This window comes from Sminthopsis crassicaudata, chromosome 5 (genome assembly GCF_048593235.1).
Source record: "Sminthopsis crassicaudata isolate SCR6 chromosome 5, ASM4859323v1, whole genome shotgun sequence".
Classification (NCBI taxonomy): domain Eukaryota; kingdom Metazoa; phylum Chordata; class Mammalia; order Dasyuromorphia; family Dasyuridae; genus Sminthopsis; species Sminthopsis crassicaudata.
The window spans coordinates 268,645,655-268,661,227 of record NC_133621.1 but is presented as its reverse complement, the minus strand read 5'-3'; the positions used below and the strand labels follow the sequence as shown (position 1 = coordinate 268,661,227).

General features: G+C 36.9%; 1 protein-coding gene across 3 annotated transcripts in view; it reads right to left on the bottom strand.

The window, feature by feature from the left end:
* LOC141544616 (uncharacterized) overlaps window positions 1-15,573 on the bottom strand; it is a 109,960-nt gene that overhangs the window by 65,506 nt on the left and 28,881 nt on the right. For all 3 annotated transcript variants that reach the window (XM_074271010.1, XM_074271008.1, XM_074271009.1), the window contains exons 3-7: window positions 9,648-9,747; window positions 3,858-4,132; window positions 1,780-1,894; window positions 1,422-1,595; window positions 113-219 (exon numbers count right to left, since the gene is read on the bottom strand). In XM_074271010.1, the coding sequence (XP_074127111.1) occupies window positions 113-219; window positions 1,422-1,595; window positions 1,780-1,894; window positions 3,858-4,084 (623 nt within the window). In that variant the 5' untranslated portion in view covers window positions 4,085-4,132; window positions 9,648-9,747. The remainder of the gene's footprint in view (window positions 1-112; window positions 220-1,421; window positions 1,596-1,779; window positions 1,895-3,857; window positions 4,133-9,647; window positions 9,748-15,573) is intronic.

Below are 15,573 nucleotides of genomic sequence, written 5' to 3'. Positions count from 1 at the left end.
TCAATTTCAATCACTATTGTTTACTAAGCATTCCATGATGTAAATTCCATGACTTAATCTTATTCTTTTAGAGATGTTAATTTTTTTCAATTTTAAGTTTTAGTTACTGTACCTTTTAGCATTATCTAAGGCATTTGCATTTGCTCCATTCTCTAAGAGCAAGTCTGCCATGTTGATGTTATTTCTTGAAATTGCCAGCAAAAGTGGTGTGAGGCCTTCCTGCAAAGTCAAAATAAAGATATCTTTATATTAAGCAAGAATTCTATATTTAATTCAATTCAGCTTATAACATTTTGTAAACATCTTGTGAATTTGCTAATGACACGTTAATGGAACACCAGCGTTAGAAGACCAGAGCACAAATCCTTTATTAATTAATTCCTATGTGACCATAAAGCAAATGATTTCACCTCTCTGGGTCCTAAGTTTCTTTACCTGTAAAATGAAACTAGAGATCACTGGGATTCCTTCTAGTTTATAATATGTAACAATATTTTAAAAGACAGAAATTCAGAATTTGTTGAGACCATTTCATATTATGCCATGAGTGTCTCCCATTCTTGTCACTTTCATTTCTTTTTTTTAAATTAATTTTGTAATTATTATATTTTTGACAGTACATATGCATAGGTAATTTTTTTTACAACATTATCCCTTGTATTCCCTTCTGTTCTGAATTTTGCCTATCTTCCCTCCACCCCTCCCCTAGATTGCAGGCATTCCCATACATATTAAATATGTTACAGTATAACTGAGATACAATATATATGTGCAGAACTGAATTTTTGTTGTTGTTGTTGTTGTTGCAAAGGAAGAATTGGATTCTGAAGGTAAAAATAACCTGGGAAAAACAAAACATGCAAACAGTTTCCCCTCATTTCCCAGTGTTCTTCTCTGGGTGTAGCTGATTCTGTCCATCATTGATCAATTGGAATTGGATTAGATCTTCTCTATGTCACTTTCATTTCATAATCAATTATTGTCCAAATGAAGCCAAACTTATTTCCACAGACCTCTACTAAAAGAAAGCTATATCCTGGTTGGGTTTAAAGTTGACTAGTTATCTTTACCATTCCTCCTGAATTTATAAATTCAAAACAATCACAACCACAACAACAACAAACAAAACAAATGTTTTAAAATTTTGCCTTAAGAGGGTTAAATCTGGAAGAAAGCCATTTGCCTAGTATTTTCCCTCTCTTACCAACTTTCCTAGAAAGAAAATGACTTTAAATGTGTAGTCCTTAGGATCAAAAGAACAAAACAAAACAAAACAAAAAAACAAAACACAACAAAACAAACAAACAAAACAACATGTACTTAAGAATTTGTTCCTGTGAAAATTTTGTCTCTGTGTAGTGATACCTAGTAGGAACAAATCGTTTAAAATCTGCTTTGTTATACAAGAGGTTAGCTTCTACCTTATTTTTTGCTTCAATATCAGTCGGGTATTGAAGTAGTTTTTTTGCTATGAATTCATTATGACCTAGGACAACATAGTGAAGTGCAGTGTTGTTGTTGCCATCCCCAAGATTAGGGTCTGCACCATGTTCAAGCAAGATTGTTGCACACTCCTTCTGCTGACATTCTATTGCCTGTAGATATAATATACACAAAGAAATAACAAAGCAATATAAAATTTAGTATATTCAAGCATCATTAGGGATATTTAAAGAAGTTAGCAAAAGCTACTAACTTATTTACTAACTTTTAATTTTCTTAATCACAGAAAGAAATCAACATGCATTTCATTGACCATCACGGTTAACTAATACATACCTTTATTAACGGTGTTCGACTGTCATTGTCCAACAAATTTAGTTTGCAATTTTTCTCTACTAGGAGAGATACAACATCTGGATGTCCATTGGCACAAGCCAGGTGAAGAGGTGTTCTACAAAAATGAGGGAGTAATATGATTGTTTGATAATGTACTACAACAATCAAAATTTTACCATTTTTAGGATAGTTTTAATGTAATATGTATTATTATTCTTATGCCTAAATTATAAATAATTTCCAAAAATAAATGGGTACTACTGTCCCCTAAAGAAATACAAAATATGCATTAACTCTCATTGCTGGTATGGTAGACAAAATTGCCAGGGATGGATGGGGTGGGGTGGAATATATTCAGGAGGTAGATTTACATTTCATTACAGATTGCATTAGAAATTTGCTCCGTTTCTGACCTGTGCTAAATCACCTTTCCTCAGGCAATTTGCTGACCCCTTGCACCTTGGCACTTACCATATTGGTTACCAAAACCAATGGTAACCAATTGGTTACCATAACCAAAAAATAAGAAAACAGATTTTTAAAAATAAGAAAATAGAACAGATTGTGAAACAACTCATAAAAAAGCAATAGATCTATAGAGAAAATAAAGAAGAGAAAATATAAGAACTGGACTGCCAGAAAATTATGACAAAAAAGCAGCTCTTCCAAATCTTTTCATCCCTTTTCAAACCTCCCATAGTATACTCTGTTCACCTTTTCAGCTAATTAAAAAAAAAACCTACTCATATTTTACTGGGGAAAAAAAATTGAGACCATTTCCTGAGATCTCCCTCTTTCACCCTCTTTCTCACCTAACTCATCTAAATATCTTCTACCATTATTTTTCATTTACCTATCTCATATGAAGAGGTAGTCTTTTTCCTTGCCAATAAAAATGCCTCTTTGTATACAAGCGATACCATTCTATAATACTTACCATTCCTCTTGTCACTTATCTTCAATCTTTCATTGCATCCTGGATATTTCCCTGCTTGCCTACAAAAATCCCCTTGTCTTCTCCCCCCTTCCCCAAAGTAACTACACTTGATCAACTGATGCCTACTATCATCCCCCATTTCTCCTGTCTTTTGTAATTGAATGTCAGAAAATTAAGGGTTTTTTTCTAAATTCTTCACTGAATCTAATGAATCTCTTAATTAACAAATATTTTTCTTTATTCTCATTTTAGTAACCTCTGGTGTCTTTGAAAGTGCATTCATTTTCTCCTTAATATTCCCTTCTAAATTGTGTAACACTGCTTTCTCCTGGTTCTCTTCCCAAGTATCAGATTCTTAGGCTTCTTTGCTTAAGTCCCTTTCTTGATTAACCTCTTAGCATAAGGTCAATCCCTACTGCACTATTCCTTTGTATCTATATCTATATATCTATCTATATCTATCTATCTATCTATATATATATTTATATCTATATCTATAGATCTATATCTATAGATCTATATAAAACACAGGTCTTAATAAAAGCACAATTAATTTTCTGCCTTGAATCTTTCATTCTTCATAGATCGTGTCCATATTTCACCAGCCCAGGGCAGCTAAGTGGCACAATGAACAAGAGTTCTGGACTTGGTGTCAGGAATACTCTTGTTGAGGTCAAATGTGATGTTAGATAAGTAAAGTTTTGTGACCCTGAGGTTATTTGACCTTGTTTGCCTCAATTTCCTATCCCTCAAAAGGGGGTTGAAGGAAATGGCAAAACATTCCATTAAGTTTCCCAAGAAAATCCCCCAATATTCTTAAGTATAGCCTGACAAAATCGTTTTAGACCTGTAAACAATTCAGCAGATGGGAATAGTATTTGCTTCCACGTTGCTACTGATCAAGAATATGTTGGCCTGACGAAATGACAAATGGAGTTTCCAATTCATTAAAAGTGGCTAGGTAGGAAGGGGAAGTGAAGCCCGCTTTTGGGACTTGCTATCCTGACCCTGTCCTAGGTGCTGAAGTGGTTTGATTTCCCGATGGTTAATTGGGATGCACTTCATCTACTCCTGTGCAGGGATGTCTTACCTAGGGTTTGGGCTTTCCCTTCTCTCCTTCTAACCCAACCTTTGCTCTTACCGCTTCACTTTATCCAGATCATTCACATCGTTTTTTCCCAGCAGCAGTAGCTGCTGCACCTTCGCCACATCTCCACGCAAGGCAGCTTTGTGGATCTTCCTGAGGTCCTTGCTCCGGATCAGGTATCCTTCGGTGGGGTAGGGTGTTTGGACCCCAAAGGAACTCGAAAGCTTGAAGGGGCGAGATGGAAATTGCCCCTTCTTCTTGCAGAAATTGAAAATCTTCATTGCGGAGACAGGCTTTAGGCTGAGGAGTCCTCGTTCGCGCCCCTCAGCCTACTCAGAAGGGGAATTAAAAGGGGGTATTAAAGGGGGAATTCAATGGGGGTATTTAAGGGAAAATTAAAATGGAAACAAAGGGGAATTAAAAGGGGAAATAAAGGGAAAATGAAAGTGGAAACAAAGGGAGAATTAAAAGGGGAAATGTCAATAACCCGAGACTCGAGATTTGGGGATCTGTGAACTCGCAACAGTTAATAACCGATTCAGCACTAGAGCTGATAGCAATCCTGGCAATGGCCGGAGGGAAAGTGATGCCTTTATCAGGTCAGAGGTTCACGAGGATGCGATAAAGGGTCAAGGCACGCACTGGTGAGCGCACGGATGCCAAATCCGTTAGCTCTCAGCTCGAGGAGTCCAAAGCTCGAGGGCACGAGGATGGGTGAGACCTGGAGCTCTTGCGTTCAAATCTCGAGACCTGTTTTATTTACTTTTGTAATGAGCAAAGCACTTCCTCTAGGAGCCTGGTTTCTTCTGTAAAATGATCTTCTACTCGATAATCTCCCAAGGTTCTTGCAGTCCTTTTAACAATTCTGTGAAACTGAAGGAAGCGACCCTCGGGGCCCAGATGGACAAATACAGTCCAGTGCCTCTTCTGATTCTTCCTACCCCGTAAGTGTGTCGGGGAAGCATTTGTACCGGACAGACAGCCACACATCTGGTGTCAACCATGTAGCCCTCGGTTCAAGACCATCCCTACAGAATTTAATTTTCCTTATTGGTGCTCTTATTAAAGGAGGGAGAAGGGAAGGATTTCAACACTTTCTATGCAATGGAAAGAGATACCCCTTCTAGTTTAAATATAAACATAAAGATTTAAACATACCCTAAGGCTATATAGACGATAAAAGCCCCATTCAGGTGTGGGCTAATGAGATTGCCTCCGAGTATTGTGTTTTTATGGAAGTTTAAGTCACTTGGAGGGATTTTGATGAGGTCTGCTATAATGTGGGTAGAAGGTCCCAGTATTTTGTTTTACTGACTTGGGTTCAACGTCCCAAACGTAAGAAAATTTCTTCAAAAGGAAACAATGCAGGTCATGCTCTTGCTAGTCTTGTTTTTTTGCCCTCTCCTGCTTTTCCCTGTGCCTATGTTCCATTAATGATGTGAAATGTATCCTGTGCACATCGGCTCATACTGATTTCTTTCAGCTCCAGATTAACTGAACCTAAAAATACAGAAATGATACATGCTGCTCCTGCTGCTGCTGCTGATAGTTCTCCTTGTCATCTTGTCTTCTCTTCCTCCCTCTTCATCTCCATTCCCTTGTCTCCCCTTTCCCCCCTCCCTTCTTCGTTTTTCTCTTTCCCTTTTCTTCTTCCCCTTCCCTTCCCCCTCCTCCTTTCTTCTCTTTTCCTTCTCCTAGTCCCTCTTTCCCTCCCTCTAGTCCTGCATTCCCTCCCCCTCCCCTCCCTTGCTTTTCCTTCTAGTCGTTCTTTCCAACAAACCAAAATATCAATTCTGCCTGTAGGTCTTTTGGTCTCTGTAGGGATTACTTGTGATCCAGTTTGTAAATCCTGTGGTCAACATCTAGGTTATACTTGTGAGATGGCTCCAACAATATCTATTTAAGGCATAGTCTCCATTGTTTGTGCCTTACCTGATATCCTGTAGAACTTCAATACTGTCTCTAAATTGCATGTGATGGATAAAATGCCTAACATTTAGCACTACGATATACTTTCAACAGATTTGGACAATGGTTTGTTTAAAGGCCCCTGAACAAGTAACAGACTCCATTATCATATACATATTATACTATCTATACATTGTGGACAGAAAAGTGGTCATGAATTATATAATTATTTGAAAATACAGATACTACTTATTGGGGAGAAGATCAATGTATATGATCTGATAAACAGGTAAATCTAGTATATGGATATTCAAATATAGAGGCAAATCATTAATTAAAATGTCATGACTTACAGGTCATGTTCTTTGTGGCACAGTTCTTTTTTGATGTCCTGACCCAGTTTCCCTACTTGTCTTATTTAGTTACTCTGCTCAGGTTATAAGCATTCCAACTTAATGTTTGATGGGATGAATGTACCCATCCAGGGACCTCCCCCATTATGTCACAGGTCTTGTAACCCTATAAAACCATCTTATATCCCACATTCAGGGACACATTCTTTGAGAAGAGAGTCTCAGTCAGCCCTGGGACCAACCATGATCCATTTGGTCCCAGGAAATCTCTCTATTAAATAAATTGTTAAATTGTTCTCTAATCTCTATCTTGCTCAGTTTTTCAAGCATTACAATGACATACTAGGCTGAAACCTAGTATGAAATTTGTGGAATTTGAAAAACATTTTCATAAACTTTTAATGAATGCAGATGTAAATGGACAAATAATTTCTCTTGGTGACACTAATAGCTCTCACATACTTCATACCTTAAGGTTTACACAGTACTTTATATGCTTTATCAGCTGAGTACAAACCATCATTTTATCACTAGGAAACCATTACTTGTTGCAGGATTAAATCAATGTTAAATTAGATTTGACCATTGTCTCCTTAATTCCACTTAGTACCTTGTTTCAAGTTCTGGCCCATAACATCTCCCATTTTCTTTTGTTTTTAGAACATAGGTGGTCATGAGCTCCCTGACTTCTCAAGGTGGTGTTCAAGGAGAACCAAAAAAGGAGGTGATCACACCTTCCCTGACTGCTTTTAGTTCTTCTCCGTTGTTTTGAGATTTTTTTCCCCTTTTTCTGTCTCTGTCTGATGGACAAGGAGGATATGGCTCATTGGCACCCATCTGATTCTTTCTCCATCTGTAGAAATACAAGCAAACTTTCTTCCCCAAGCAGTTAACCTATCTAGTCCCTTCTATTTACCACTTGCTAAATTTCTCCTCAACACCTGGCAATGACATTGGAGCTGATCGCACTGGACACTGCCCTTCTTTTGGGTTAAAAAAAAGCCTGTATTCTCTCCAATTATAATCCCTTACTCCCATCTGATTTTTTTTCTGATTCATCACATCAGAATCCTGAACTTCTAAAGGTGTAACCTTGGCTGTCATCATGTCCCATCTGTTTTTTATTTGATGTCTTGGAGCTGGGCCCTGCCTCTCATTTCCCTGTGTCAATCTACATTCTGAGTCCCAGTGGAAACCTCATTTGCATTTTGGACATAGTATTTTAGGTTTTGTGTCACTCTATCTTCTCACTCTATCTCTATACCTACATTGAGCTCTCAGATGTCCAACTTTCCCACATTGAAAACATCAGAGAGTATCTCTGGAAGTCCCTTGTCAAGAGGGATCCCGTCTTCCCATGTTCATCATAGTCTGAGTACAATAAGCATTTTGTGCCTACTGTGGCACAGTGTCTTATGATATCCTCTAAAGGAGCATCTTTGTGTAGTTCCCATATAAACCTTCTGCAATCCTCATTAGCATTTTACTTAGCCAGCTGTCTTCTCATCATTCCTGTAGCTGCATTTTCTCCAATGGTTCTTGTGACAGCTGTTTGCAAACGTCCCACAAAATCAGCAAAAAAATCATTGGAACCTTGCTCTATTTTTATGAAGGCTTCCCCTCGATCTTTTCTTGGGAGGGTGCCCCAAGCTTTTATTACAGCAGTAGCAATTTGTTCATAAGCTGCTATGAGATAGTTAGTCTGTGTTGAATTGTCTGCATAATGACCTTCACCTGCTAGTTGGTCAAAGGTGATCTGTACATTAACTTCAGTTTTCTGTTTGTGGTGGGTTTGTGTCCTGCATAATTCATTATATTCAGAAAGCCACAAGTTTTGTCCAGCTTCTAAAGATGTCCTTGTTATGGATTTCCAATCACTAGGGGTTAAGATTTCATAAGCCAGATTGTCTAGTAACATCTTAATATAAGATGATATAGCCCCATGAAGTGTGCAATCCTTTTTCAAATCTTTTTTTTTTTCCAGGTCAAAAGCAGTGTATCTTACTGTTGACCTAAGAGTCAAGCACTTCAATCACAGGTATCCATTTATTAAATCAGATAGATATATCCTGTCCTTTGTTTGCCTTAACCAGTCCCTTTTGTAATCTTGTCATAGGCTGCTTCATAGGTGATGCTGAATGTGTTACTGCCCCTTTCCCTTCTTCTTCTCCCTCTACCCATAAAATGTTGAGGGAAGTAGGTCAGGGGTTGGGAAATACCCTAATTTCTCTTGTTGTGAACTACCACACTAAGAATTGAACTTAACTCCATTCTTATCTAATTCTTCATGCTTTTCACCTAGTTTTTCTTGATCCTCCCTCCCTTGCTCTTTACTCTTTTTTCTTACCCTAATACTTATTTCTTAAAGCCAATTGTATTAAATGCTATGTATCAAGTGTTTCTTTGGATATTGAGTCAATTCCATTATCATTGTAGTATTCAGATAATTGCTCTCCTGCTAATTTCAACTCATTTGGATTCAATTTTTTTTTTCCTTAGAGAACCAAGGATATGTGTACTGTACTGTTTCTAAAAATTCATTGATCTGCTCCCAAGTTACTCTCAAACATTGGCTTTTCATAAATATGACAATGCTCACTACACATTTTACCTTTATTGCAAAAGAAGGCTGTTTTCTAAGCATCTGTCCCATTTCAGCTGAAATACTAGTTTAGCCCTTAATAAAGTTTCCTTCTTGTACTCACTCTAATTTTGGGTTCAAAGATGAAGGTCCTTGGTCCCACGTTTAGGTGCCAAAATGTAATATGGTCTCTAAAATGTAATGTTTTCTGTTGAGGTTTCCTTGGGGTCTCTGGGAGCAGCCTTGGTTTCAGTTCAGTAATCACCACATGAGTAGCAGGGCTTAAAATCCAAATCCTTTATTGTCTCTTTCAAAATTTTGTCTCCTTCACTTGGGGCTCAGCTAGATTTCTGGAGGCCTAGCTCTCTCTTTGGTTCCTAGAACTTGAGCTCCCGCTTGCCTTCTCTGGCTTCTGAATCTCCCCAAATCCAAAGATTTGTGCTTCAGCCATGATAAAGGTGGACAATGGAATGAATCTGTCTCAGCCTCCTACCTCTTCTAGTGTGCTTGTCTCTTCTGGCCCTGAGAGCTTCTGCATATACATTCCACACTGAGTAAAAACCAATCATGATATCACTAGGAGAACATTATTTGTTGTAGGATTAAATCAATGCTAAACTAGATTGAACCATTGTCTTCTCCATTCTACCTTGTAATTCCACTTAGTACCTTGTTTCAAGCTCTGGCCCATAACAGGGGACTGAGTCAAAACCACAAGATGAATGAGCCCAGGTGATCTTGTAAATTTCAAAAGATAATGAGGCTATAAAAGGCCACTGAAATTGTGACTATAGGGTTTACTGAAGTGGTCAGTTGTAGTGGTAGCAGCAGGTTGCAGCAAAAGAAAGAGTTGGCATATGAGAAAGAGAAGCCACTGGAAAAGATCTGCCTTGGAAACCTCCCCCCCACACACACAAACACAGTTTGATTGAACCTTCTTCATGAAAATGTGAAATTGTTAATTTAAACAATTGTCAAACAGAATTATGTGTGCAGACTTACTTTAAGCTTCCTACAGCTTGGCTTCCAGTTGAATTTTCAAGTCCTATTTAAATTGTTCATTTAATGTACACTCTAATTCACCTCTGCTCATCATTGTTTTCTATGGGAAAGGAAAAAAAAAGTCCTATTATCTGAATTATGGGATGATATTTTACATTTCTTTCCATTGGAGAAAACCTAGCTACTCAAAAGCAACACTCAGGTAGACTCTAGCCATTTTCCCTTTGAAGTAGGGTGGAAGTAAGGAAAAGGGAGAGGAGGAGCCAATGGATGCTCTAACAGATTCCAATTTAATTGCTTTTTTTCTGCTATTTGAATGTCAGACTTCTCTCAAAATTGAATATTGGGGAAAGGGGAAAGGCAGGTGAAGGGCAAAAATTAGTGGAGGTTGCGGTTCTTTGTGGCTTTTCCCAAGGAACATGTAGCTAGTCATTGCATTTGATATGGGGATGTTAGCATAATTTTGGAGCCCTTTCCATTTGTAGAGCTCAGTGGATTGAATGCAATACAGGGAGTGACAAAGACCTTAACTCAAGTCCAGCCTCACATGCTTTCTATTTAGGTGATCCTGGACAAGACACTTACCTTCTGTTTGCCTCAGTTTCCTCATCTGTAAAATGGGGAGAATAATAGAACCCAATTCTCAGCACTGTAATAAGGATCAAGTGAGATAACATTCACAAAATGCTTAGCACAGGACTTGCATGTAGTAAGCACTATATAAATGTTACTCATGATGACAATGATGATGTTAATTATTGGAGAGATTCTCCACAGAGAACTCTTGTAAAGTGAGTGGGTGCCTTCCCATATAGAATCTAGCATAAGCACATTTAGCTAGATTTCTCCAAGGCCCACAAGCTTTCCTTTGATTTTCTTTCCCCTAGCCCTGACTTTGCAAATATTCTATGGTGCTAGAGGTAATGGTTGTTTTCCTCCATTTTCAAAGAGGACCAAAATGACATTACTATGTTAGTGTCAAATTAATGCATCTGACTGGCGGATCAGATCAATGTGACCTTGGAATCTTGTCCCACAGGTCAGACACTGTTAGGATTCTTACAAGGTGCTAAGACATGGAATGGATAAAGATAACAATTATCTAATTTAGCATGGTTCAGTATGACTGATCTGATCCTACAAGGAGATGTTATGGGCCAGAACTTGAAACAAGGTACTGAGTAGAATTGAGGAGACGATGATTAAATGTAATTTAGCATTGATTTAATCATACAATAAATAATGGTTTCCTAGTGATGAAATGATTGGTGTGTGCTCAATGTGCAGCATATAAGAAAGAAGCTCTCAGGGCCAAGGAGGACTTTGGGAGATTCAGAGTCAGGATTTGGTCAAGGAGATTCACAAGTCGGGCAGAACGAAGGAAGACAGAGAAGTGGTGGTAGGCTGTCCTCGGGAGAACACTGAAACCAAGATCTGGAAGGCCTTCAGACAACTAGCCAAGCCCCAAATGAAGGAGATAAGATTTGGAAAGAGACAGTAAAGGCTTTGGACTCCTGGCTGCATTTGGGATTATTGAAATGAACTAAAACTAAGGCTGCCTCCAAAAGCTCCCCAAGAAACATACTCCAAGAATGATTATAATTTAGAGAAAAAAAAAAAAACATTACAAGACACAAATAGTTCTTATGAATATTTGAGGTGATTTCTCTAACCTTGTGCATCTCCCACTTCTTTTGCACTAATTCAGTCCTATTTTGCTCATACAGCACATTTGTCTAAGGAGAGCATGCCATGAAGAGCAGTTCTAAGTCTCTCAAGTCATGTAATCAGTTCTCAAGTTGAAACCTTGAGAGTGTCTCTGTACTGCTTTTTCTGAGCACCTTGTGAGTTCTTGTCTGTGTGATTTCTCCATAAAGGGCTTTTTGGCAAGTGTCCATAAGGCACTTAGAACAGTGTGATCAGCCCACAGATTTGCACTCTGTGCAGTTTGGACACTTGACAGATTAGTTTAAGAAAGGACTTGGGAACTTTACAGAAAAATTGGGGAGAATCAGAGTGCTGCAACTGCCTCTGCCCATGCTGGACAAACAAAGTGCCCCCAACTCCTAATCTTCTCTTTCTCCCACTTGATCCCCCAACATCCCCACCAGTTCCTAGAGGTCCTCTTTTAACCCACCCCAGACGTAGACATTTTGAACCTGGCATACTGTGAGTGTTACTCCCTGGCTCTCAAAAACCAAACAAACAAAAAAAAAAAAAAAAAAAAAAAAAACTAGCCTTGAAACCTCACCCAGGTAAGAATCCAAATGAAGGAGAAAAGTTCAAACAGATTTCTCAAGTTTATGACATGATTTCTGATGCAAAGAAAAGAGACTTTATGACAAAAGTACAAAACAAGCTATCAAAGAGGATGGTTCTGGTGTTGGCTTTGGTTCTCTAGTGGATATCTTTGACATGATTTTGGAGGAGGTGGAAGAATACAAAGGGAACAGAAAGGTAAAAATGTTGTTAATCAGTTGTTTGTGAAACTGAAAGATTTATATAATGGTGCAACAAGAAAATTGGCTTTGCAAAAGAATGTAATTTTTTTTCTTTTTTTCTTTCTTTCTTTCTTTATTTGTTTGTTTATTTATTTATTTCAAGGAAAGGAACTATTTTCCTTTTTATTATTTCAAATTACATTTAGATTACAAGTTAGAGACATAGCAAATAAATAGGTGACTTCACTTTACATCCTGCTCCTAATATATATAGCTAGGTGACCCTGGTTTCCCTAGTCAAGTCACTTAACCTTTTTTTTTATTATTAATTTTATAATTATAACATTTTTGACAGCAAATATGCATATGTATTTCTTTTTTTACAACATTATCCCTTGTAGTCCCTTTTGTTCTGAGTTTTTTTTTTTGCTTTCCTTCCCTCCATCCCCTCCCCTAGATGGCAGGTATTCACATACATATTGAATATCTTATTGTATATCTTAGGTAGAATATATATGTGCAGTACCGAATTTTGCTGTTGTTGTTGTTGCAAATGAAGAATTGTATTCAGAAGGTAAAAATAATCTGGGAAGAAAAACAAACAACAACAACAACAACAACAACAAAAATGCTCACAGTTTACACTCATATCCCAGTGTTCCTTTTCTAGTTGTAGCTGATTCTGTCCATCATTGATCAATTGGAATTGGATTAGCTCTTCTCTATGTTGAAGATATCCACTTCCATCAGAATACATCCTCATACAATATCACTGTTGAAGTATATAATGATCTCCTATTTCTGCTCGTTTCACTCAACATCTCTCCAAGCCTCTCTGTATTCCTCCTGTTGGTCATTTCTTACAGAACAATAATATTCCATAACATTCATGTACCATAATTTATCCAACCATTCTCCAATTGATGGATATCCATTTTCCAGTTTCTAGCCAATACAAAAAGGGCTGGCACAAACATTTTGGCACATACAGGTCCCTTTCCCTTCGTTAGTATTTCCTTGGGATATAAGCCCAGTAGTAGCACTGCTGGGTCAAAGGGTATGCACATTTTGATAACTTTTGGGGCATAATTGCAGATTGCTTTCTAGAATGGTTGGATTCTTTCACAACTCCACCAACAATGCATCAGTGTCCCAGTTTTTCCGCATCCCCTCCAACATTCATCATTATTTATTCCTGTCATCTTAACAAATCTGACAGGTGTGTAGTGATAACTCAGAGTTGCCTTAATTTGCATTTCTCTGATCAATAGTGATTTGGAACACTTTCATATAAATGGAAATAGTTTAAATTTCATCATCTGAAAATTGTCTGTTCATATCTTTTGAGCATTTATCAATTGGAGAATGGCTTGATTTCGTATAAATTAAAGTCAATTCTCTGTATATTTTGGAGATGAGGCCTTTATCAGAATCTTAACTATTACTTCCCTTCTAATCTTGTTTGCATTAGTTTTGTTTGTGCAAAAACTTTTTATTTTGATGTAATCAAAATTTTCTGTTTTGTGATCAATATGGTCTCTAGTTCTCCTTTGGACACCAATTCCTCCCTCCTCCACAAGTCTGAGAGGTAAACTATCCTATATTCCTCTAATTTATTTAGATCTCGTTCTTTATGCCTAAATCTTGGAAGCATTTTGATTTTATCTTAGTATGTGGTGTTAAATGTGGGTCCATAACTAGTTTCTGCCATACTAATTTCCAGTTTTCTCAGTAGTTTTTGTCAAATAATGAATTCTTATCCCAAAAGTTGCAATCTTTCGGTTTGTCAAACACTAGATGCCTATTTTTATTCACTATCTTGCCCTGTGAATCTAACCTATTCTACTGATCAATTAGTCGATTTCTTAGCCAATACCAAATGGTTTTGGTGACTGTTGCTTTATAATACAGTTCTAGATCAGGTACAGCTAGACCACCTTCACTTAATTTTTTTTTCATTACTTCCCTTGAAATTCTCGACCTTTTCTTGTTCATATAAATTCTGTTGTTAGTTTTTCTAGGTTATTGAAATAGTTTTATGGAAGTCTGATTGGTATAGCACTAAATAAATAGATTAGTTTAGGGAGTATTGTCATTTTAATTATATTCGCTCGGCCTATCCAAGAGCACCGAATGTCTTTCCAATTATTTAAATCTGACTTTATTTTTGTGTCAAGTGTTTTGTAATTTTGCTCATATAATTCCTGACTCTCCTTTGGTAGATATATTCCCAAATATTTTATACTATCAACAGTTATTTTGAAGGGAATTTCTCTTTGTATCTCATGTTGTTGGATTGTCTTGGTAATGTATAAAAATGCTGAGGATTTATGTGGATTTATTTTGTATTCTGCCACTTTGCTAAAGTTCTGACTTATTTCTAATAGCTTTTTAGCAGAGTCTCTGGGGTTCTCTTAAGTATACCATCGTGTCATTTGCAAAGAGTGATAGTTTTTTTTCCTCATTTCCTACTCTAATTCCTTGAATCTCTTTCTTGGCTCTTATTGTTAAGGCTAGCTTTTCTAGTACTATATCAAATAGTAATGGTGATGGTGGGCAACCTTGTTTCACTCCTGATCTTATGGGGAAAGATTCCAGTTTATCGCCATTACATATGATGTTTACTGACAGTTTTTAATATATGCTCAAGTGTTTTTAGTAGGAATGGATGTTAGATATCATCAAATTATTTTTCTGCATCTATTGAGATGATCATATGTTTTTTTTTATTAATTTGATTATTAATATGGTCAATTATACTAATAGTTTTCCTAATATTAAACCAGCCCTGCATTCCTGGTATAAATCCGACTTGATCATAGTGTATTATCCAGGGGATGATTTTCTGAAGTCGTTTTGCTAATATCTTATTTAAGATTTTAGCATCAATATTCATTAAGGAGATTGGTCTATAGTTTTCTTTCTCAGTTTTCAATCTACCTGGTTTAGGTATCAGTACCATGGCTGTGTCATTAAAAAAAAAAAATTGGTAGAACTCCTTCAATCCCTATTTTTTCAAATAGTTTATATAGCATTGGAGTTAGTGGTTCTTTAAATGTTTGGTAGAATTCACATGTAAATCCATCAGGTCCTGGGGATATTTTCTCAGGGAGTTGGTTAATAGCTTGTTCTATTTCTTTTTCTGAGATGGGACTATTTAGACTACTTCCTTCTTCCTCTGTTAATCTGGGCAAACTATATTCCATTTCATTAAAGTTATCGAATTTATTGTCATAAAGTTGAGCAAAGTACCTCCTTGCTATTGTTCTAATTTCCTCTTCAATAGTGGTGAGTTCTCCCTTTTCATTTTCAAGACTAACAGTTTGCTTTTTCTCTTTCCTTTTTTTAATCAGGTTTACTAAGGGTTTGTCTATTTTGTTGCTTTTTTCATAGGACCCACTCAGTTTTATTAATTAATTCAATAGGTTTTTAATTTCAATTTTATTAATATCACCTTTTAGTTTTAGAATTTCAAATTTTGTGTT